We start from the raw sequence: 23,010 nt of genomic DNA on the forward strand, positions 1-23,010 counted from the left end.
ACTCAGGTTTTTAAAAGGCTGCATGGGATTAGATAGAAAACTCTATGGACTGTGCGGGCATTTTTGTTTTACCCCTTTAATGCGACTGATCATCAGTTGCAATTGCACTGCAATTTCACCCAAGTGAACAGCGGAGACAATGTTGAGATCCAAAGACTGCCTAACTAAAAGTGAGGAGCACAGACACTCTGCGGTCTGAGGAAAGAAAGACACCCACATATGCAAGAGTATAAAATGTCTCTTTCCTGCATCTATCCAGGCCCTACTGGTTAAAGAAACAGATGTTGCTGCAATTTTCCTGGGGAGTCGCAAGCCACAGTTAGGAGCCTCGGCTTCAGGGGATCCCTATAGTAAGGAACACTTACTCCATTATGATTTAATAGGCTGTTATAATATTATCTGCACAACTAATTTAGTTAAAAATTAAAAAAACACATGGATGTCACAAAAGTTGCATTCTCCTGCTGTCTATTTTTCACTGACAAATCACATCCACATGCAGGGGCTAGGTGGCTGCTAAACCCAGTGATCCCGCAGACTAAATATAGGTCAAAACGCTAAGCTCTTAGGTAACAAACATGATACTTTCACCTTTATCATAAGCTCTATCCAATCCAAGGACTTATCTTTAAAAATTGCTGCAAAAAAAGAAAATGCACAGTAATACTGGCCAACATATACATTTGTATATGGCGATATCTCAGCAGCCTCTCACAAACTGCAATATGTCAGTGTATGGCATGTTACTAGGATATGCAGTAGTGGAGGGGGTTAGTCATTGGGTGCATTACCCTGAAATGACCCCAGAGCAAGCTGTGTGTCCAGATTTGTAGAGAAAGAGTGCTGTTCATCAGACACTTCAATAAACCTATAACCCTTTTGTCACTGTTGGTATACCACACCAAACTAGTTTATTTGCACATTATTGTATTTGTGAAGTCATCACTTTTGCTATACATGGCGACCACATCACGAACAAGCGTCATGCACAAAACGGCACAGCACATCTGTACAGCAGCCCGACACACACAAGGGCGCCTGGGGGCAGCCCTACACAAACACGGGCGCCTGGGGGCAACCCTACACACACACGGGCGCCTGGGGGCAGCCCTACACACACACACACGGGCGCCTGGGGGCAGCCCTACACACACATACAAGGGCGCCTGGGGGCAGCCCTACACACACATACAAGGGCGCCTGGGGGCAGCCCTACACACACATACAAGGGCGCCTGGGGGCAGCCCTACACACACATACAAGGGCGCCTGGGGGCAGCCCTACACACACATACAAGGGCGCCTGGGGGCAGCCCTACACACACACACACGCGGGCGCCTGGGGACAGCCCTACACACACACACGGGCGCCTGGGGGCAGCCCTACACACACACACGGGCGCCTGGGGGCAGCCCTACACACACACACGGGCGCCTGGGGGCAGCCCTACACACACACACGGGCGCCTGGGGGCAGCCCTACACACACACACGGGCGCCTGGGGGCAGCCACACACACACACACACACACACGAGCGCCTGGGGGCAGCCCTACACACACACACACACACGAGCGCCCTGGGGGCAGCCCTACACACACACACTAGCGCCCTGGGGGCATCCCTACACACACACACACGAGCGCCTGGGGGCAGCCCTACACACACACACGGGCGCCTGGGGGCAGCCCTACACACACACACACGGGCGCGTGGGGGTAGCCCTACACACACACACACACACGGGCGCGTGGGGGTAGCCCTACACACACGGGCGCCTGGGGGTATGCCCTACACACACGGGCGCCTGGGGGTATGCCCTACACACACAAGGGCGCATGCCCTACACACAGACAAGTGCGCCTGGGGGCAGCCCTACACACAGACAAGTGCGCCTGGGGGCAGCCCTACACGCACACACACACACGGGCGCCTGGGGGTATGCCCTACACACACGGGCGCCTGGGGGTATGCCCTACACACACGGGCGCCTGGGGGTATGCCCTACACACACAAGGGCGCATGCCCTACACACAGACAAGTGCGCCTGGGGGCAGCCCTACACGCACACACATACACGGGCGCCTGGGGGCAGCCTTACACACACACACGGGCGCCTGGGGGGCAGCCTTACACACACACACGGGCGCCTGGGGGGCAGCCTTACACACACACACGGGCGCCTGGGGGGCAGCCCTACACACACACACACGGGCGCCTGGGGGGCAGCCCTACACACACACACACGGGCGCCTGGGGGGCAGCCCTACACACACACACGGGCGCCTGGGGGGCAGCCCTACACACACACACACGCGCCTGGGGGGCAGCCCTACACACACGGGTGCCTGGGGGGCAGCCCTACACACACACGTGTGCCTGGGGGGCAGCCCTACACACACACACACACACACACACGGGTGCCTGGGGGGCAGCCCTACACACACACACACACGGGTGCCTGGGGGGCAGCCCTACACACACACACACACGGGTGCCTGGGGGGCAGCCCTACACACACACGGGTGCCTGGGGGGCAGCCCTACACACACACACACACGGGTGCCTGGGGGCAGCCCTACACACACACACACACACACACACGGGTGCCTGGGGGCAGCCCTACGCACACACACACACACACGGGTGCCTGGGGGCAGCCCTACACACACACACACACACGGGTGCCTGGGGGGCAGCCCGACACACACACACACACACACGGGTGCCTGGGGGGCAGCCCTACACACACACGGGTGCCTGGGGGGCAGCCCTACACACACACACACGGGTGCCTGGGGGCAGCCCTACACACACACACACACACGGGTGCCTGGGGGCAGCCCTACGCACACACACACACACACGGGTGCCTGGGGGCAGCCCTACACACACACACACACACACACACACGGGTGCCTGGGGGCAGCCCTACACACACACACACGGGTGCCTGGGGGCAGCCCTACACACACACACACACGGGCGCCTGGGGGGCAGCCCTACACACACACACACACGGGCGCCTGGGGGGCAGCCCTACACACACACGGGCGCCTGGGGGGCAGCCCTACACACACACGGGCGCCTGGGGGGCAGCCCTACACACACACACACACGGGCGCCTGGGGGGCAGCCCTACACACACACACACACGGGCGCCTGGGGGCAGCCCTACACACACACACACGGGTGCCTGGGGGCAGCCCTACACACACACACACACACACACGGGTGCCTGGGGGGCAGCCCTACACACACACACACACGGGTGCCTGGGGGGCAGCCCTACACACACACGGGTGCCTGGGGGGCAGCCCTACACACACACACACACACACACACACGGGTGCCTGGGGGGCAGCCCTACACACACACACACACACACACGGGTGCCTGGGGGGCAGCCCTACACACACACACACACACGGGTGCCTGGGGGGCAGCCCTACACACACACACACACGGGTGCCTGGGGGGCAGCCCTACACACACACACACACGGGTGCCTGGGGGGCAGCCCTACACACACACACACACACACACGGGTGCCTGGGGGGCAGCCCTACACACACACACACACGGGTGCCTGGGGGGCAGCCCTACACACACACACACACACGGGTGCCTGGGGGGCAGCCCTACACACACACACACGGGTGCCTGGGGGGCAGCCCTACACACACACACACGGGTGCCTGGGGGGCAGCCCTACACACACACACACGGGTGCCTGGGGGGCAGCCCTACACACACACACACGGGTGCCTGGGGGGCAGCCCTACACACACACACACGGGTGCCTGGGGGGCAGCCCTACACACACACACACACGGGTGCCTGGGGGGCAGCCCTACACACACACACACACGGGTGCCTGGGGGGCAGCCCTACACACACACACACGGGTGCCTGGGGGGCAGCCCTACACACACACACACACACACACACGGGTGCCTGGGGGGGCAGCCCTACACACACACACACACGGGTGCCTGGGGGGCAGCCCTACACACACACACACACACACACACACACGGGTGCCTGGGGGGCAGCCCTACACACACACACACACACACGGGTGCCTGGGGGGCAGCCCTACACACACACACACACACACACACGGGTGCCTGGGGGGCAGCCCCACACACACACACACACACGGGTGCCTGGGGGGCAGCCCTACACACACACACACACGGGTGCCTGGGGGGCAGCCCTACACACACACACACGGGTGCCTGGGGGGAAGCCCTACACACACACACACACGGGTGCCTGGGGGGCAGCCCTACACACACACACACACGGGTGCCTGGGGGGAAGCCCTACACACACACACACACACACACACACGGGTGCCTGGGGGGCAGCCCTACACACACACGGGTGCCTGGGGGGCAGCCCTACACACACACGGGTGCCTGGTGGGCAGCCCTACACACACACGGGTGCCTGGGGGGCAGCCCTACACACACACACACGGGTGCCTGGGGGGCAGCCCTACACACACACGGGTGCCTGGGGGGCAGCCCTACACACACACACACACGGGTGCCTGGGGGCAGCCCTACACACACACACACACACACGGGTGCCTGGGGGCAGCCCTACACACACACACACACACGGGTGCCTGGGGGCAGCCCCCCCACACACACACACACGGGTGCCTGGGGGCAGCCCCCCCACACACACACACACGGGTGCCTGGGGGCAGCCCCCCCACACACACACACACGGGTGCCTGGGGGCAGCCCCCCCACACACACACACACACGAGCGCCTGGGGGCAGCCCTACACACACACACACGGGTGCCTGGGGGCAGCCCTACACACACACACACGGGTGCCTGGGGGCAGCCCTACACACACGGGTGCCTGGGGGCAGCCCTACACACACGGGTGCCTGGGGCAGCCCTACACACACGGGTGCCTGGGGGCAGCCCTACACACACACACACACGGGTGCCTGGGGGCAGCCACACACACACACACACACACACACACACACACAGGTGCCTGGGGGCAGCCCTACACACACACACACGGGTGCCTGGGGGCAGCCCCCCCCCCACACACACACACACGAGCGCCTGGGGGGCAGCCCTACACACACACACACACACACGGGTGCCTGGGGGGCAGCCCTACACACACACACACACGGGTGCCTGGGGGCAGCCCTACACACACGGGTGCCTGGGGCAGCCCTACACACACGGGTGCCTGGGGGCAGCCCTACACACACACACACACGGGTGCCTGGGGGCAGCCACACACACACACACACACACACACACACGGGTGCCTGGGGGCAGCCCTACACACACACACACACACACACACACACACACACGGGTGCCTGGGGGCAGCCCCCCCCCCACACACACACACACGAGCGCCTGGGGGGCAGCCCTACACACACACACACACACGGGTGCCTGGGGGGCAGCCCTACACACACACACACGGGTGCCTGGGGGCAGCCCTACACACACACACACGGGTGCCTGGGGGCAGCCCTACACACACACACACGGGTGCCTGGGGGCAGCACACACACACACACACACACACACACGGGTGCCTGGGGGCAGCCCTACACACACACACACACACACACCCCCCCACACACACACACGAGCGCCTGGGGGGCAGCCCTACACACACACACGGGTGCCTGGGGGCAGCCCTACACACACACACACACACGGGTGCCTGGGGGCAGCCCTACACACACACACACACACACACGGGTGCCTGGGGGCAGCCCTACACACACACACACACACGGGTGCCTGGGGGCAGCCCTACACACACACACACACGGGTGCCTGGGGGCAGCCACACACACACACACACACGGGTGCCTGGGGGCAGCCCTACACACACACACACACACGTGCCTGGGGGCAGCCCTACACACCCACACACACGGGTGCCTGGGGGCAGCCCCACACACACACACACACGGGTGCCTGGGGGCAGCCACACACACACACACGGGTGCCTGGGGGCAGCCCCACACACACACACACACACACACACACGGGTGCCTGGGGGCAGCCCTACACACACACACACACACACACACACACACGGGTGCCTGGGGGCAGCCCTACACACACAAGGGCACCTGGGAGTAGCCCTGATCACAGTCAGCAGTGAATCACCACGTTTGTACGACAAGCAATGTGAGGCACAAGCACAATGTCCCTCCAAACAGACTGTGATTTTGCCATTCTGATTTTCCTCTTTATCGCATTTATTGATGTGTTTTACATTTTGATAGAGAGGACGCAGTGAAGCCACAGTTATTTTTCATAATTTTTTTACAGCTTTACTTTTAATTAAGGGGGTGGGGCATCAATTCAAAATGTTATGTTCAAAGCTTTTTTTTTTTTTTGTATTTTAGTGCTCTTAGGGGATTTGAGGCTGCAATAGTCATTGAAAGCTACCATAGGCACACACAAAAGCAAAGTCATGGCTGCCACGGGGAGCCTCATAATGCCCCTTGCTGCCAAGGCAAACAATCAGCATCTCAGAATTGCCTCACAAGGGGAAAATAGGCGATGGGTGATGGATGTGAAGAGCAGAGCGACCCATGGACAGCCATTATCTGTCAAGAAAGGTGCAAGACAACTCATAAGTCTTCATCAAAGAGAACCCGATGTGGTTAACCCCTTCACCACAGGGCGCTTTTCCGTTTTCGCTCTCTCTTTCCAAGAGCCATAACCTTTTTTATTTTTCCCAGACATGAGGGTTTGTTTTTTGCAGGACGAGGTGTACTTTTGAAGGACTCCTTTCATTCTGACATATAGCGTATTGAAAGCGGGGAAAAAATTCCAATTACAAAAAAAGTGCAATTCCACAATTTGTTTGAAAATTTTATTTACCATGATCAATATATGGCAAAACTGACCTGGCAATATGATTCCCCAGGTCAGTACATGTATGTAGATACCAAACATGTATTTTTCTTTTTTTTTTTAATGTGGTGAAGAAGGAAAAAAAAAAAAAAAAAAAAGAAATTTGTCAAAATAAATCACCTGTTGGCCATTTTCTGAGACCCGTCACACTCTCATTTTTCAGGATCCGGGGCCGTGTGGAGGCTTATTTTTTGCGCCCTGAGCTGACTTTTTTTTATTGATATCATTTTGGGGCAGATACGATGTTTTGATGCCTCTTATTTTATTGCAATATTGCGGGCAACTATTAAAAAACGTAATTTTGTCATTTTTATTTTTTTCTCATTACACCATTTACCAATCTGATTAATTTAATTTGATAGAGCATACATTTCTGCACGCAGCGATAACAAATGAGTATTTTTTTTTTTTTTTATTATTTTATATGGGACAAATGAGAGGTAATTTGAGCTTGTGCTTTTTTATTTCACTTTTTACTGTATTTATTAGGCCCCTTAGGAGACTTGGAGATGCGATCTTCCAATCGCCTGTGTTATACATAACAGAGCTTCAGCACTGCCATGTACAGCAAAAATCACTATCTTTCATGCACGCCGGCCACAGAGGGTAACGTTAAATAATACTGGCATCAGAGATATGAAGATATCAGAGGGCAACGCTAAATACTGCTGGCACTTATTTTGAAAGCAGTTAATCCCACCCAATATTATACAGCCTGGGACCCAGTGAACAGCAGTGTCAACCCTCACACCTCAGAAGAAACAGCAGCTGAAGTCTTCAGTGGCTCTAATGAGATTTTTTAGGGATATTTTTCAGTTTTCTGAACACTAATTCCTCGTACCTTTTCAGCTTCATATTCGTTCAAGTACTCTTGCTTCTCCTCATCGGTGAGGTCACGCCACATACCACCAATGATCTTTCCAATCTCCCACAACTTAAGGTCAGGGTTGGACGCCTTCACTTGGTCCCAGACCTATTCAGAGACATTAAGGGTGGCGGAGAGGATTTTTGTTTTATTAAATGTCTACAGGATTTTCTTGGTGCAGCGTGTACTCTGGATTTATTTTATTCTACAGGAACAAAAATCGGGCTTTTGGAGAAGCTAATGATAAGGAGACAAATAGCTGCACCTCCAAGACTGCAGATCCATCACTCACCTTCCTGCTGTATCTCATGTACGGCATCAGCGGCTTATCTGGAGGCTTTGGGGGCTTTGGGATAGTGATCCCAGATGAAGCCTGGAAGAGAAGATCATGTTAAATCAAGCTTAAGTCTTTGTAGAGATCATAGCTTGTCACTCACTATAGCATGTGTGTCACAAACAGCTACGCCATGAATTCACATTGATGGATGCCATGTAGTCTCTTCTACTAACCACTCACTACTGTATCTATGACAGTGGGCAACACAGAAGAAGAGGTTGTATTGGAATCATCGTATTGTAATAGACAGAATAAAGTATCAATCAGGGATACTCAACAAGATCTTTAGCTAGTATACTAGCCAGCAAGAAAAAATAAAATGCAAGTCAATTATAGGAAATGTCAGGGTTTCATATTGTATAGGCTACTAGTCCACAGCACTGGTAAAGTTACAGATCCCAGCGATGCTCACTATCATACATGTGGCTTGGACTTGGTAGACTAGGCAACTACAGTAAAAACTAGTCTGTCACAAGCAACAAAAAAGGGGATATCACAGTAAGACCATCCCGATCTAAAAAGAGTGCTGCCGATTGCTGCAGGTCAGGTTTTCTTGATCGTGCCTGTCCACTTGCTGGGAAGAAGAAAATAAACGACCAGGGCCACACAGGACAGACACTGATTGCTCCCAAATGAAAAATAAAGTTATAGTTTGGGCCAATAGTTAAATGCTTTAGATATTTAAAAAAAAAAAAAAAACACAAAAGAACTACTTTTTTGAGCGGCTCATTACGAGTTTTACTTTTATCTTACTCCCACTGTATTGCAGTTTTTTTTTGTTTGTTTTTTTTTAATTCCTCCGCACGGCTCCAGAGATGATATGGGTCTTTTTATTTAGTGTAGATTTTTATGATCTTTACTAAGTGGGTGGTTGCTCACGGAATAATAACGCACAGCAATATCCTATAAATTACTCTTCAGTCAGATTAACCATCAGTGACCACAATTACATGATTGTAAAATAAAGTTTGACATTTTGTACGAAGAACTACACAAATGCCAAAAATGATGTATTTAAACATAAAAATTAAATAAATAATAAGACATACTAAAATACTGAGGCCAATTCTCACAATAGAAATACATTAGTACACTATTCATAGAACGTAAATCATGAAGCTATATATATCGCATTAATCCCTGTAGCAATGCATCTTCTGTGTACCCCACAAGTCATGAATACACCAAGCGCAATAGCAAAGGACGATGTAAACCCCGCTGCACATTTCCTGCACTGTTGTGTAAGCATGCAGAGCAGCCAAAAGAAACGCACCAAGAGAATCCTACGTACCACGCCACCTTGGCTTCAGCGTCAAATAAATCAACCTATAGTTCTGGAGCCGTATGGTGAATTAAAAAAATAAATTACAAGAGAGTAAGACCCTCTACATATGCCTTGTTATGAATAGTCTCTAAGAAACAACCTCTTCATATCTGTGGATTTTATGACATACATCCCATATGTTACAAAATACGGTTGCAAATAGGGTCACTCTGTAAGCAGAAGCCTTACCGCAGAAGATTAGTACCACAATCTGTGGGTTTTTTGGGTCAGCAGCTGGAGTCCCACTTACTCATAGGGTTAACAATGCCTCTTAGCCCACGCTGGTTAACCAGTCAGTACCTTTACCACACTGCATGGTTAACCCCACTTTAGGGGAGAGGTCAGACTCCTCTAGAAACACAAAGCCATCTTCCGACTGTGCTGCAAGGCCTCGGGTCACACATAATTACAATCTCCTACCGTTACCCTGCTGTTGCTGCCTGGGTTCCCTCCCAGCCTGTAGTTGTTGTAGGCAAGATGACTGTATGGATTGTATCCCACAAACCCTGGTGTGCTGGGCAATTGCTGATGGAAACAAATGAGACAAAAAACACGAATGAGAAATGAGTTCAAACAAAGGAAAGAAAATAAATTATAGAAACTTAAAAAAAGTCACAAAATGAAAATGATACTGCATATGGCACGTATAAGAAGCTGTGAGAAATCCATCATTGGAGGAAACACAAGGAAAGCTTGTGGGCCAGTAAGAGCCCATTGCTCCAATATTAATAGATCCGATTTGTTGAATTACTATTTAATTTTTTTTTCCTCAAGAAGTTGTCATCTGATTCATGTCATTCAAAAATCCAGGTATATTATTCTCTGATACACTCCAGCAATTCAAAGAAAATGAATTTAGAAAATCCAGCGGAGGACCAGAGCAAGAGATTAGACTCTTCCCAGCGCTGTTCCAGGTAATTAATAGATCTACCGGCATGTACATAGGGAGGCACCAATCACTGGCAGCGGTGCCGGGAAGAGCTGGACTAGTCTCAGTCAATGGAAACCAGCCGGATCTTCTAATATTTTCTCTTAAACTACAGTGCGTTTTACAGAAAACCATGTGTGACGGCAATCAGGCAGGTAAGCTATGATTTATGCACTTTGGAGAGCATAAATCAGGTTCACACAGGGAGTTCTTGCTGCGTTTTTTTTAATGCTAATTATCAGCTGCGTTTTACAGTACCAGCAAAGCTTATGAGATTTCAGAAATCTCACCCACACACATTGTTTTTTTTTGGCATCAGTATTTTGTGCCTTGCATGTTTTTTGGACATCGAGCATGTCACTTCTTTCAGCGGTTTTCACCCATTCACTGACTTGAATGGTTGGTGAAAGAAAACGCAAAAAAAAAAAAAAAAGCACCAAAAATGCAGGTATTAGGTTTTGCTGTTTGTGCCAAAACATGACTATGGAATAGGACTTGTTTCCCACACTAAACTTTATCAGCATGCACAAGAGAGAAAGCTAGCATGCAAAAAACGCAAGAAAAATCAAGGAAAACATGCTTGTTCTGCAGCTTCCTTCCTGCCAAGAGATCAGATTTTACTGCAGAAAAAAAAACGCTGAGAAGACGCCGAGTGTGTGCTTACCCTTAAAAAGAAAAAAAAAAAAATAATCTTACACTAAGGATCATTATTTTCCTAAGCATTAATGTCCCTTCAGGCATCCAACAAGCTATCAATGTAAATCTGGCCAATCACTTATGTGCTGGGAATAGAGTAAAGGCCCTTTTACATTTAGCGATGCACCAGCGATCCGACCAGCGATCCGACCTGGTCAGGATTGCTGGTGCATCGCTAAGTGGTCGCTAGTGAGCTGCTACACAGGCAGACCTCACAGCGATGTAGCAGCGACGCAGCGCACGATACTCACCTTTCACACACAGCGATCCTGGCGTCCTCCCACCCGCCTCCACACGTCGCTCGTCGTCACAGCAGGAAGCCCCAGCAGGAAATGGAGGAAATGACGACGAGAAATGGAGCCGGACATTCTCACGCGATCAGCAATGGACAGCGGGGGAGCCGGTCAGAGGTAAGTATCACACATAGCGATATCGCTATAACGTCACAAAATTGGTGACGTTATAGCGATATCGCTATGTGTAAAACCCCCTTAAGTGGATGACACACATCTGTTGCCATTTACCCATTTACCTCCCACGGCATCTAAGAGTTAATCTGCTTTTCCTTCCATGATAGGGTAGTCTTAAGTGCTACATAATAAAGCCAACACGACTGTCTGATACAGCTCATTTCCGCATTAAGTGGTACCGGTGAAGACAAGACTACAAGTATCTGTAGATGTGAAGTCACGGGCACTGCTCACTTCCACACCTTCCTTAATTAAATAAATTATTTCATCAGGTAACAAATGTTTGCAGGCTAGAAAATAACACTGGGCATGTGTTTTAGCTGATAAGACCACAATGTTCAAAGAAGTTGGCTGGGTGTCAAATTTTCATAAGAAGGTCAATAAAAGATTTTAAGTTAAAGAACATTAACAGAAAGATCCTTTATCCTGCACAGCGACAATGAACATATATGGTCGATTTCAATGATTGAAGGTTCAACATTTGCTCAACCATCGACCCACTTCTATGTAACGTGTGGCCACCATTAGATGGACTTCCTTCTTGCTGTTCTATTGTCCTATATTTGACGCTTCAGGCTGTTTATGAAGAATTGTTTTTGTCTGTTAGATTACACCAAAAAAAAATAAAAAAAAAAAAATTGCAAATTAATTCTGCATTTTGCTGTAAACGCCAGAGGGCCAAAAGTAAAGATCCCTGTGTGCGCAGGGACCATAACTTTTGCTTCCAAAAGCTACAAGATTTTTATGTTTGGGCATAGAGATAAATAAAAAGATTCCCAAAGGTGGAGAGTGATGATACGCCTTTGTGTCCACACAGACTAACTCAGACTGGATGTAAGCAGTTATCCTTATGTGTATAATGAAAACAAAAAGGGACTAAGATAGCAAATCTATTGATTTATGAAAGATTTTTTTTACAGCTCATTTGTGAAAACATCAATGAAAAAAAATACTAGCTTTTAGATGACTATAGACAAATAAAAAGTTTACAGTTTCATTTTTATGAGACCATGGCATATCTATATGGGCAAATGTACATCACAAGGAAAGTGATCCCCTGCCATAGTGGAGGGCGGACAGCAAAAAGCAGCTCTGGTGAGTCAGTCCCTCTAATGTATTTCATTGGTGGCCATTTAGAGGGAATCGGTCATGTAATATAACACTAGTAACCTGCAGATATGTGGTTAATCTGCACGCGTTAATAGCATTCTAACACCATGCGGCGCTGGCACGGAGAGTCACGCTGCAGATAGAAAAATAACTTTGTCCCCCGGAAGCGTTGTGCTTCCAGTCACAGCTCTGTGAATGGAAAGCGGTGTCTGTAGCCACACCTGGCACTGACTGACAGCAGTCTAGAATACTGAGCAGCCAGTCAGTGTGAGGGCCGCGATTACAGCCACCTCTCTCTAAACACAGAGCGGTGTTTCAAACCATGCTTGTGCCATCTCTCCGACTGGAAGCTGAACTCTGCCAGGAGGAATAAAGTTCATTTCCTCCCAGTGTGGTAGCCGTACAGTGTCAGACTATTAACCCCACACATGCAGGTTAATAGCGTTATTTTTATAGCACTGAGCGAACGTGCTCTGATAAGGTGTTATCCAAGCACACTCAGGTGCTCACAGAGTGTCTTCGCCATGCTCGAATACTATGTTCGAGTCGCCGTAGCTGCATGTCTGGCGGCTGTTCAACAGCTGCAACACCTGCAGGTATTACGGTTGTCGAACAGCCGCGAGACGTGCAGCCGTTCAGACTCGAACATAGTATTCGAGCATGGCGAAGACACTCTGTTAGCACCCGAGTGTGCTTGGATAACACCTTATCAGGGCACATTCGCTCATCACTAGTTATTTTACATGACAAGTGCCCTTTAAATAATTAGCGGCTACGTAAAATCACATTTACACTGCCGCTTTTAAATATCAGACATGTGACAATCACCTGAAAGCCAGGCTACTATTTAAAAAGTGTTAAATCAAACTAGAACAGGGTTGTGGGCATTTGGGCTACCACTTCTTCCAATGGCTGCACGAGATGAGAAATTGTGATCACTATCTCAATAGTGGGAAAGGTTAGATACTGACAGACAAGTCAGAAATCTAACCGTGAGAAATGCAATATATCACACAGCAAAAACAGCAGCAAGCGCACAGGTACCAGAGACATACACGATGACTGCACGTATAGGACAGACAGAACAACATGTAGACACATGAATAAAGCAGGCGGAGAAGGGTTTGCTTTATATACAAAGCTGAACAATCGGGAATGGAAACAGAAAAAACTAATTTAAAATCACACAGAAATGTGATTAAAATTAGTGCACATCCATTTTCTGGGTTTTTTGAGTTGACAAAATTTACAACTTTGCTAGCTCTATGGCTTCTCGGGAGAGTGTTGTATGAGGTGTGAGCACATCAAGTGCACGATAAAGGCGGCCACAGGTATAGTTTACACTGGAGAGGTGATAACCTGCCGCTGATCTATGCTACAGCCCTGATGTGTAACATGTGAAGTACTGGTAATAATAATTAGCTTCACTTACTGTTGCGGGTGCCGGGGTAGGTGGCGGGGCATATGACGGCCGCTCTGTTGGAAACAGAATGATGTTAAATTGGAAGGAAATAAAAATCAGTGCATAATAATTAGCTAGTTTAAATGTCAACAAGCAAAGGCTCTTGTGATAGCCCATCCAAGGACTACAAGTAAGGTTCTGCAGCTGTAAAAGGTAATCCATACTAGCTAAACATAAAATTATGTGTTAATATGCACTTTCATTGTGCATACACATTAATTTACTTTCTCAGTTCAGACTCCAGTTTTTCATTCATTTCATTGTGCATTCTGTGCATATATGGGTGTGACCGCCCTCTTTCTGAGCTGGGAAAGCCATCCAGTCTGGCCTATGCTTTTACTAGTGGGTCAGTCCCTCGATCCTTGTTCACATTCACGTCACTTGGCAACTGAAAAGGTTTTAAATACTAGAGTAGGGACTGTCCCACAAGGGTTGCCGTGACGTGGCGGGATGGCTTGTACATTATTTTGATCAAAATTATGTTAACTAAGATATACTAAAGTCCACTTGTGTGTTAGATTAGACCCCACAGAGATAATGTTATGGTCTCTGACAACATTGATCCTGAGAACGGGGCTCTGGAGCCCAGGATGGGTTCTGTATAGTGATGAGCGAGTATACTCGCTGCCCGTGTGTCCTCCGAGTATTTTGGCGTGTTCAGAGATTTAGTTTTCGTCATCTCGTCTGCATGATTTGCGACTGATAGCTTGAATACATGTGTGGAATGCCTGTTTGTTAGGGAATTCCCACATGTATTCAGCCTGTCTACAAGTCGCAAATCATGCAAACTAGACGAAAAACTAAATCACTGAGCACGCCAAAATACTTGGAGGACACCCGAGCATGCTGGGGAAAACCCGAGCAACGAGTATATTCGCTCATCACTAGTTCTGTAGAGTCCTGTCTTGAATGGAGCCAGAGAGTCACAAGCTCTACCTCTATGCCATTTATTGCACCCTGGTCTGCCAGAAATAGCTGAGCACAACTTTCTCCATCAGTCCCATACACAATGAATGGAGCATCAAAGGGGGTCCCATAGGTCAGGCCCCAAGCGATCAGCAAGTTACCCCCTAATCTGTAGATGGGGAATAAAATAATATTTTATATATATATATATATATATATATATATATATATATATATATATATATATACACATACACACACATTACATTATGCTTTAGTTTAGTATAACTATGGTTTACATTATCTTTACTAATGGACCTTAAAGGGAACCTGTCAGCAGGATTGTGCACAGTAACCTACAGGCAGAGTCAGGTTGGCGCCATTGTACGGATTACAATGATACCTTGGTTGATGAAATCTGTCTTGTGGTTGTTGAGTAATCTTTAGTTAAAGGGAACCTGTCACCCCCCCTCAGGCGTTTTTAAGTAAAAGAGCCACCTTGTGCAGCACTAATGCTGCATTCTGTCAAGGTGGCTCTGTTACTTAGCTTCCTTTCCACCGCCGAAATAATCGTTTATAAAATTGTTGAAAAATACCTGAAATTTGACAGGGGGGCAGGTCTTTCCCCCTCTGACAGACGCCTCGAGTCTGTCACTCATTTCGAAATTGGCGCCGCCTCCTCAAGTTTTCTTTTGAAATGTGGCGCCTGCGCTGTACTATATCTTCTTGGGCATGCGCAGTCAGCGCTGCCCATGCTTTCAGATCACATCCCGGCCTTCATATCGTGTGGCCACAGATCCCGCCCCGCAGTCGCTGATCATTTATTCACACTGCGGGGCTGGGAATCTCGGACATGTGCAGTAGTTATCAGCGGCTCTCATGCCCAAGATTCCCAGCCCCGCAGTGTGAATAAATCATAAGCGACTGCGGGGCGAGATCTGTGGCTGCACGATATGAAGGCCGGCCGAGTGAGATCTGAGAGCACGGGCCCGTCGGACAGCGCTGACTGCGCATGCCCAAGAAGATATAGTTTACATAACGAATATTCTATGTATATTCAAAAAAATACCCTTCTGCAGGCAGGCACTTGTGCTGCAGCATGATCGCATGTGTAATATGCAGTTAATTTTTTTTTCATGGTATACATTACTCCTGAGGTTGGTTTGCACGTTAATGCCCGGGCCAATTATTGCAATTATGACCACTGTCCCTTTATGAGGTAATAACTCTGGAACGCTTCAACGGATCCCAGTGATTCTGAGACTGTTTTTTCGTGACCTATTTCTTCGGTATGACTTGCGTTTATTTGTGAAGAAGTGAACAGAAATTTGGTGAAAATTTCACAATTTTCAAACTTTGAATTTTCATGCCCTTAAATCACAGAGATGTCACACAAAATACTTAATAAATAACATTTCCCACATGTCTACTTTACATCAACACAATTTTGGAACCCATAATTTTTTTTTTTGCAAGGAAGTTACAAGGGTTAAAAGTTGACCAACGATTTTTCATTTTTCCAACACCATTTTTTTTCTAGGGACCACATCACATTTGGAATCACTTTGAGGGGTCTATTTGAAAGAAGATACCCAATAGTGACATTCTAAAAACTGCACCCCTGAAGGTGCTCAAAACCATATTCAAGAAGTTTATGAACTCTTCAGGTGCTTCACAGGAATTTTTTGAAAAAAATAGAACTACACTTACCAGTAGTTGAGTTTCTAAGACCCTCCACGACAGCACACAGGAGGTTGCGTCCCCCTCCTAATTAGGGACAGAAAACAAGAGGTTAAGTAGCCCTCCCCTTCCTCTATTCCCCAGTGTTTTCCAAGGACCACATAGAGTGAACGCTTGAAATATTATTTATTCATATAAGTCACATGAACAAAATTTGTTAGGGGGGGAAATTACCCGTGCTGTCGTGGAGGGTCTTAGAAACCCAACTAACGGTAAGTGTAGTTCTATTTTCTCTAATCCCCTCCACAACAGCACACAGGAGGTATACCAAAGAATAATGGTTTAGGGAGGGACCACGGCTTGCAGGACTTTCCTGCCAAAGTCTAGATCTCGTACTGACATAAGATCTAATCTATAATGCCTAGCTAAGGTATGGACTGAAGACCAGGTCGCAGCCTTGCAGATCTGCTCAATGGATGCATTAGCCTTTTCTGCCCAGGAGACGGAGACAGCTCTAGTGGAGTGGGCTTTCAGGGATACCGGAGGAGGTAGATCCTGATTTTTATAAGCGGCCGTGATTGCTTTCTTGATCCAGTTAACTATGGAGCTTTTGGACGCTTTTTTCCCTTTGTTCGGTCCGCCATACTGAACAAAAAGATTTTGATCTTTCCTCCAGAGTTTTGTCTCTTCCAAATAGACCAGGACTGCTCGTCGGATGTCCAGAGAATGGAATCCCACTTCTCTCTCATCCTTCGGATTATCACAGAAGGAGGGCAGTATTATTTCCTGGGACCTGCCTTTAGGGCTTCTTCTACCGCTCTCAGTTCTCTGTAATTGGAAGATTGTTTCCCCATGTCTTTGGGCCAGAGTACCTGGAAGACTCCCTGAGGCGATACTGCTCCCAACCGCGTTTGCTGGCGTTCGTTGTGATTGACGTCATGGGATATTGTATCCAGGGTGTCCCTTTTGCTAGGTTTCCCTGGTTGAGCCACCAGTTGAGAGACAGCTTTACGTGCTGGGGTAGGAAGATTCTCGTATTGAGGGTCTCCGGGTCTTTGTTCCAGCGGGATAGGATATATCACTGGAGTATCCTTGAGTGGGCCTGGGCCCAGGGGACCGCTAGGATGCAAGAAGTCATTGACCCTAATGTTGACATGGCAAACCTTATGGTCACTGTTTTCTGTTTTTTAGAGTCCGAACTTTTGATTTCACGCCCACCTGCTTGTGGATGGAAGAAAGGATATTTGGTTCTGAGAATCTAGGAGGATCCTCTAAAGACCTTCCTGGTTGAGGGATTCAGGGCTGATTTTCCCGTTTATTATCGAGCCTAAGGATGCCAGGGTCTGCAGGACTGATTGCAGGTGTTGTTTTAGAGTGGTGTTGGAGGGAGCCATGACCAGGAGGTCGTCCAGGTAAGGGACGACACATATGTCCTTTCCTCTGAAGAAAGCTGCCACTTCTGCCATTATTTTTGTAAATGTTCGGGGTGCCGAAGATATGCCGAAGGGCAGGACTCTAGATGAAGAAGTGCACCACTTCCAGTTCAGAGTGACAGCGAACCTTAGATATTTCCAATGAGATGGATGGATGGGTACGTGGTAATAGGCCTCTTGGAGATCTATAGTGGCCATGGCAAAGTCTTCTCCGATCAATGGTATCGTGGTCTTTATCGATTCCATCTTGAAGCGTTGGTACCGGACATGTTGGTTCAGCTTCTTTAGATTGATGATGACCCAGTATTTCCCACTTGGCTTTTTTACTAAGAGCAGCCGGGAGTAGTGGCCTTGACCCTGCTCCGATTCTGGAACTGGTGAGATCACCGCCGATGACAGCATCTTTTGGAGCTCTGAATGCAGAACTTTCTGAAGGAAGATGTGTTACTTCCAGGTTTTGAGGAGGGCTGGAGGAGAATTCTATTTTTACTCCCCATCTGACCGAGTCCAGGATTCTTCGATTGGTGGTTATCTTCTGCCAACTCGGGAAGTAGTCTGCGATTCTGCCCCTACCTGCTTGGCGGCATTTCTTATCTCTGTCTGAGCGGGAGTCGTGAAAAATATTCTTGCCTCTTCCGCCTTTTGGGTAGCTCCATCGCCCTGTTTTTCCTTTACCCCTGTATTGAGGGGTTTGAGCATGGGGTGGGTGACCGGCCAAGAAAAAGCCCTGTTTCGGCTCGGGAAGGTTTTTCTTCTTGTCGGTCACCTTCTCTAATAGTTCGTCCAATGCCGGAACAAATACGTATTCGCCCTTGAATGGAATAGAGCATAATTTTGATATGATATCTCCACTCTACATTTTCAGTCATAAGGCCCTTCGGGTGGTGTTGGAAAGCACGGAAGTTCTTGCCGCAATACGGATCGATTCTGCCGAGGAGTCCGCTAAAAAGGCTGCTGCCTTCTGTAGAAGCGGTAGAGAAGTTAGAAGATCTTCCCTCGGAGTTCCTCTTTTTATATGGTCCTCTAACTGCTGGAGCCAGAGGTATAGGGTTCTAGTTACACAGGCTGAAGCCACGTTTGTTTTTAAAGAAGTTGTTGAGGCTTCCCAGGACATCCTCAGACTATCCATCTTTCGGTCAAGCGGGTCCTTGAGCTGCGAGGAGTCCTCAAACGGTAGCGTAGTTTTTTTTAGCTACTCTGGCTACCTGGATATCTACTTTTGGAATCTCAGTCCAAGGTTTCGCGGCTTCTTCGTCCAGGGGAAACCGATCCTTCATTTCGCCTGGGATACTTAGCTTCTTTTCAGGGAGCTCCCATTCTTCCAAGATTAGATATTATCATGGATAGGAAAAACCATTTTCTTCTTGGACTTCAGACCGCCAAATAGATCATCCTGCACTGAGCGGGATGATCTATCTTCTTCTACTCCCATTGTGTTCCTGACTGCTGAGAGTAGTTCCTCCATATCGTCTAAGGAAAAGAACCATTTCTTATCCTCTGTCTGGGTTGGGGTTAATTAACCCTCTTCCCTCCAATCCGCTGAAACCGATGACTCTGGTTCAGAATCTGAGATGTCCTCAGGGACATATTTCCTCCTCCTTGAGGTTGAGGGTCTCCCCCAAATGACTGGGAGAAGGTAGCCAGGGACGACTGGATTTCCTTTCGCATCATCCCCCTTACTTCCTCTATCAGGGATGGTTGTTCCTCCCGGACGATTTTTGCCGTGCATTGCTGGCACACTGTCTTTTTTATAATCGGAGGGGAGTTTTTTCCTACAGATGGCGCATTTGCGGCTTGTAGGTTTTCTTCCGTTTTGGGTGTAGGATCCTTGTCTACCTGAAAGAGAGAAAAGGAGGGGGGCCCCTAAGGATGGGTCCTAAACCAAACAGGTGTATACCCTTTTCCAAGTGTACTCACTGGGCCAGGGTTTGTGCTGGGCTCTGCAAAAGCAGCTTTGAGGGAAGACGCATCCATCATGCGGACATTAGTCCTACCTTTTGGAGTCTTCCATCAGGATCCTTATATAGGAATCGAGATCCAGCGTTTCCTTACCTCATCCAATCGGATGAGGTCGCTCCACCTCAGTTCCTGGCGCCACCTGTTTTTTTTTTTTTTTAAATTTCCCGCGAAGATGGCGGGATGATATTCATCCACTCAATGCCGACTTTTATTCCCCATTAACTTGCATTGGGGTCGGGTTTCAGACGAAACTCCGACTTTTTTTTTGCCCTAGTCGGACCAGTTTCATCTGAAACAAATTTTGTTTTATGAAACCCGATCCGACTAAAGTCGCTCAACTCTAATAGTGACCAATATGTTGTAGTACCCAGTACTTTATGCCCAGTCCGGGCTTCTGGAGACATGCACCCGTAAGTTAGGCGGACAATCATCGCTCCAGAAACTCCAAACGTAGACCCATTATGTGGTTTAGGTACACTGTGGGGCTCAGAAGGGACATTTGGATTTGGGAGCAGAGAATTTGCCGAATTTCTTTTGGTGGGTGAAAACTTGGAAGCCCCCTATATTTCTGTTACCAGATGACAGACCTGATTCTGGGCTTGCTTTTTTGTGGCTTGAGTTGAAGCTTTTAGTCGAAACATTTTACATAACGTTTGGGATCACATTTATCCGCGCTCTATGCTGACCACTTACTTTGGAGTTTCCATCTAAATCTCTGAGTGACGCGATTCAGATGAAACCCCCAGAGAGATCCACTCACTATAACGAGGCAGTAGAGTTAGGCTAGGTTCACATCGCGTTAGGGCAATCCGCTTAACGCATCTGTTAAATGGATGCGCTAATGATGAGCCCCAAATTGTCTGAATTTTTGCGATCGCATTAACGCATGCGTTAACGCATGGTTGCATTGCGTCGGCCTGAGCTAGCAATAGAGCTCTATGCAGAGCGAACACTTCCATTCGCTGTGCGTTCGCCGTATCGGACCCGAAAACGAAGTAGTCCGCGTTCGAAGGTGCGTCAAAATAACGGACCATCGCTAACGCTTGCCAATTTTGACATGCGTTAGGATCCGTTATGCTAATGGAAGTCAATGGGTGCATTAACGGATCCGTTAAATTGCTTTAGTGCCGCATAAAAACGGATCCGTTAAACGGATTGCCCTATCGCGATGTGAGCCTAGCCTAACTCTGGACTCCGTCTGGCCTCTGTTCAGCGGTGTCCCTCTTATCAGAAGTACACAACTGTGGTCGACGGCACTTTTATGCAATCCTAAAAGGAGACACCGCAGGATTACAGGTCAGACAGTGTCCACAGTGCCTCCATCTGCCTCATTATAGGAAATCTTTCGCCAGAGGTTCCATCTGAATCACGTATTTCACAGATTTACACGGAAACCCCGATGTAAGAACTCAACGCTGAGGGCAGGATAAATGTGCGCTGAGCATTACTGCTATCTTTGGGAGGCAGAACAAACAAAAAAAAAAAAAAAAAATCAAACAGCAGGTGAAGAATTGATTTCATTTCGCAGTTCCTCGTGCGGTATAAGTGATTAGGCAACTTTATTCTTCGGGTTGGTGCGATTACAGCGATACCAGATTTATATGGGGTTTTTATGATTGGGAGCTGTCACACACTAAAAGACGCTTTTTATTCCGTTCCATGTGTGGTAAAATTGATAAGGCAGTTTTAATCTTTCCAGTCAGTACGATTACAGCTATACCTCATTTATAAGTTTATGTTTTGGCGCAATATATTTATACAATAAAAACTATGTTATAGAAAAAATAATTATTTTTACATCGTTTTATTGTAAGAGCTATAACTTATTTATTTTTCCACTGATTGAGATGTATGATGGCTTGCTTTTTGCGGAACAAAATGACATTTTTAGCAGTACCATTTTTATTTATATCTGTCTTTTTGATCGCATTTTAATCTACTTTTTGTTCGGCGGTACGATGATAAAGCATTTTTTTGCCTTGCTTTTTTTTTTTTTCATTGTGTTCACTAAAGGGTTAACTAGTGAAACAGTTTTGTAGATCGGGCCGTTGCAGAAGCAGTGATACCAAATATGTGTACTTTTATAGTTTTTTTTCATTCAAATATACAATATATTTTTTTATTATTATTTTTACAATTATTTAAAAATTTTGTTTTTACTTTTTTCTATATTTTTTACTTTATCCCACTATGGGACTATCATTTTTTGCAGGGTGATCGATTCTGCAGCATGGAGATTAAGCAGCATCCCCATACTGCAGAAACTGTCAGCTCTGCACTGACAAACTTGCTCATCATGCACTGGGCATGATCAGCAAGTTTGCTAGGTCTGGGGACATGACGACATCAGGTCACTATGGTAACGATCGGGACACCACGTCACCCTGCGGGGTCTTCGATCCAAAGGCAGAGGGGTTGTCAGCCCTCTACGGCCTTCTGGAATGCTGCCATCGTGTTTGATCGCGGCATTTCGGGTGTTAAAGTCACGGGTGTCAGCTGTCAGAATCAGCTGGCACCAGGCGGCAATTGCCGCACACCCCTCGTGTGCGCGGGCAATTACGATGACGTAATATTTCGTCCCTGGTCAAAAAGGCCCAGGTTAAAGGGACAGAATATTACGTCCGATATCAAAAAGGGATAAAAAAAAAAAATTAAAAATAAAAAAAAAGATCCAATAGCGGCTACTGCGCAGGCGGTGCCATCTTGCTAGAGAATAAAAAAAATTTAAAAGTCCTCCTCCAAGATGGCGGCGCTGTCACCTGCACAGTAGTTGGATTGCCGATAGCTGCTGCTGAAGAGGCGGTGCCATTTTCAGACTGATTTTCATGACAAGTTCATAGACACCAAACATGTCTAGGTTCTTTTTTATCTAAGTGGTGAAAAAAAATTCCAAAGTTTGCTTTAAAAAA

The 23,010-nt window shown here is 48.2% G+C and overlaps 1 protein-coding gene across 6 annotated transcripts in view; it reads right to left on the reverse strand.

The window, feature by feature from the left end:
* SMARCE1 (SWI/SNF related BAF chromatin remodeling complex subunit E1) overlaps positions 1–23,010 on the reverse strand; it is a 37,242-nt gene that overhangs the window by 11,488 nt on the left and 2,744 nt on the right. For 3 of the 6 annotated variants that reach the window (XM_073572647.1, XM_073572644.1, XM_073572645.1), the window contains exons 3-6: positions 14,094–14,137; positions 9,878–9,982; positions 8,089–8,169; positions 7,773–7,904 (exon numbers count right to left, since the gene is read on the reverse strand). In XM_073572647.1, coding sequence (XP_073428748.1) covers positions 7,773–7,904; positions 8,089–8,169; positions 9,878–9,982; positions 14,094–14,137 — 362 coding nt within the window. The remainder of the gene's footprint in view (positions 1–7,772; positions 7,905–8,088; positions 8,170–9,877; positions 9,983–14,093; positions 14,138–23,010) is intronic. The other 3 variants (XM_073572648.1, XM_073572649.1, XM_073572646.1) reach the window with 2 other exon arrangements.

This window comes from Dendrobates tinctorius, unplaced genomic scaffold (genome assembly GCF_039654945.1).
Source record: "Dendrobates tinctorius isolate UK_male_01 unplaced genomic scaffold, ASM3965494v1 ptg000032l, whole genome shotgun sequence".
NCBI classification, from domain to species: Eukaryota; Metazoa; Chordata; class Amphibia; order Anura; family Dendrobatidae; genus Dendrobates; species Dendrobates tinctorius.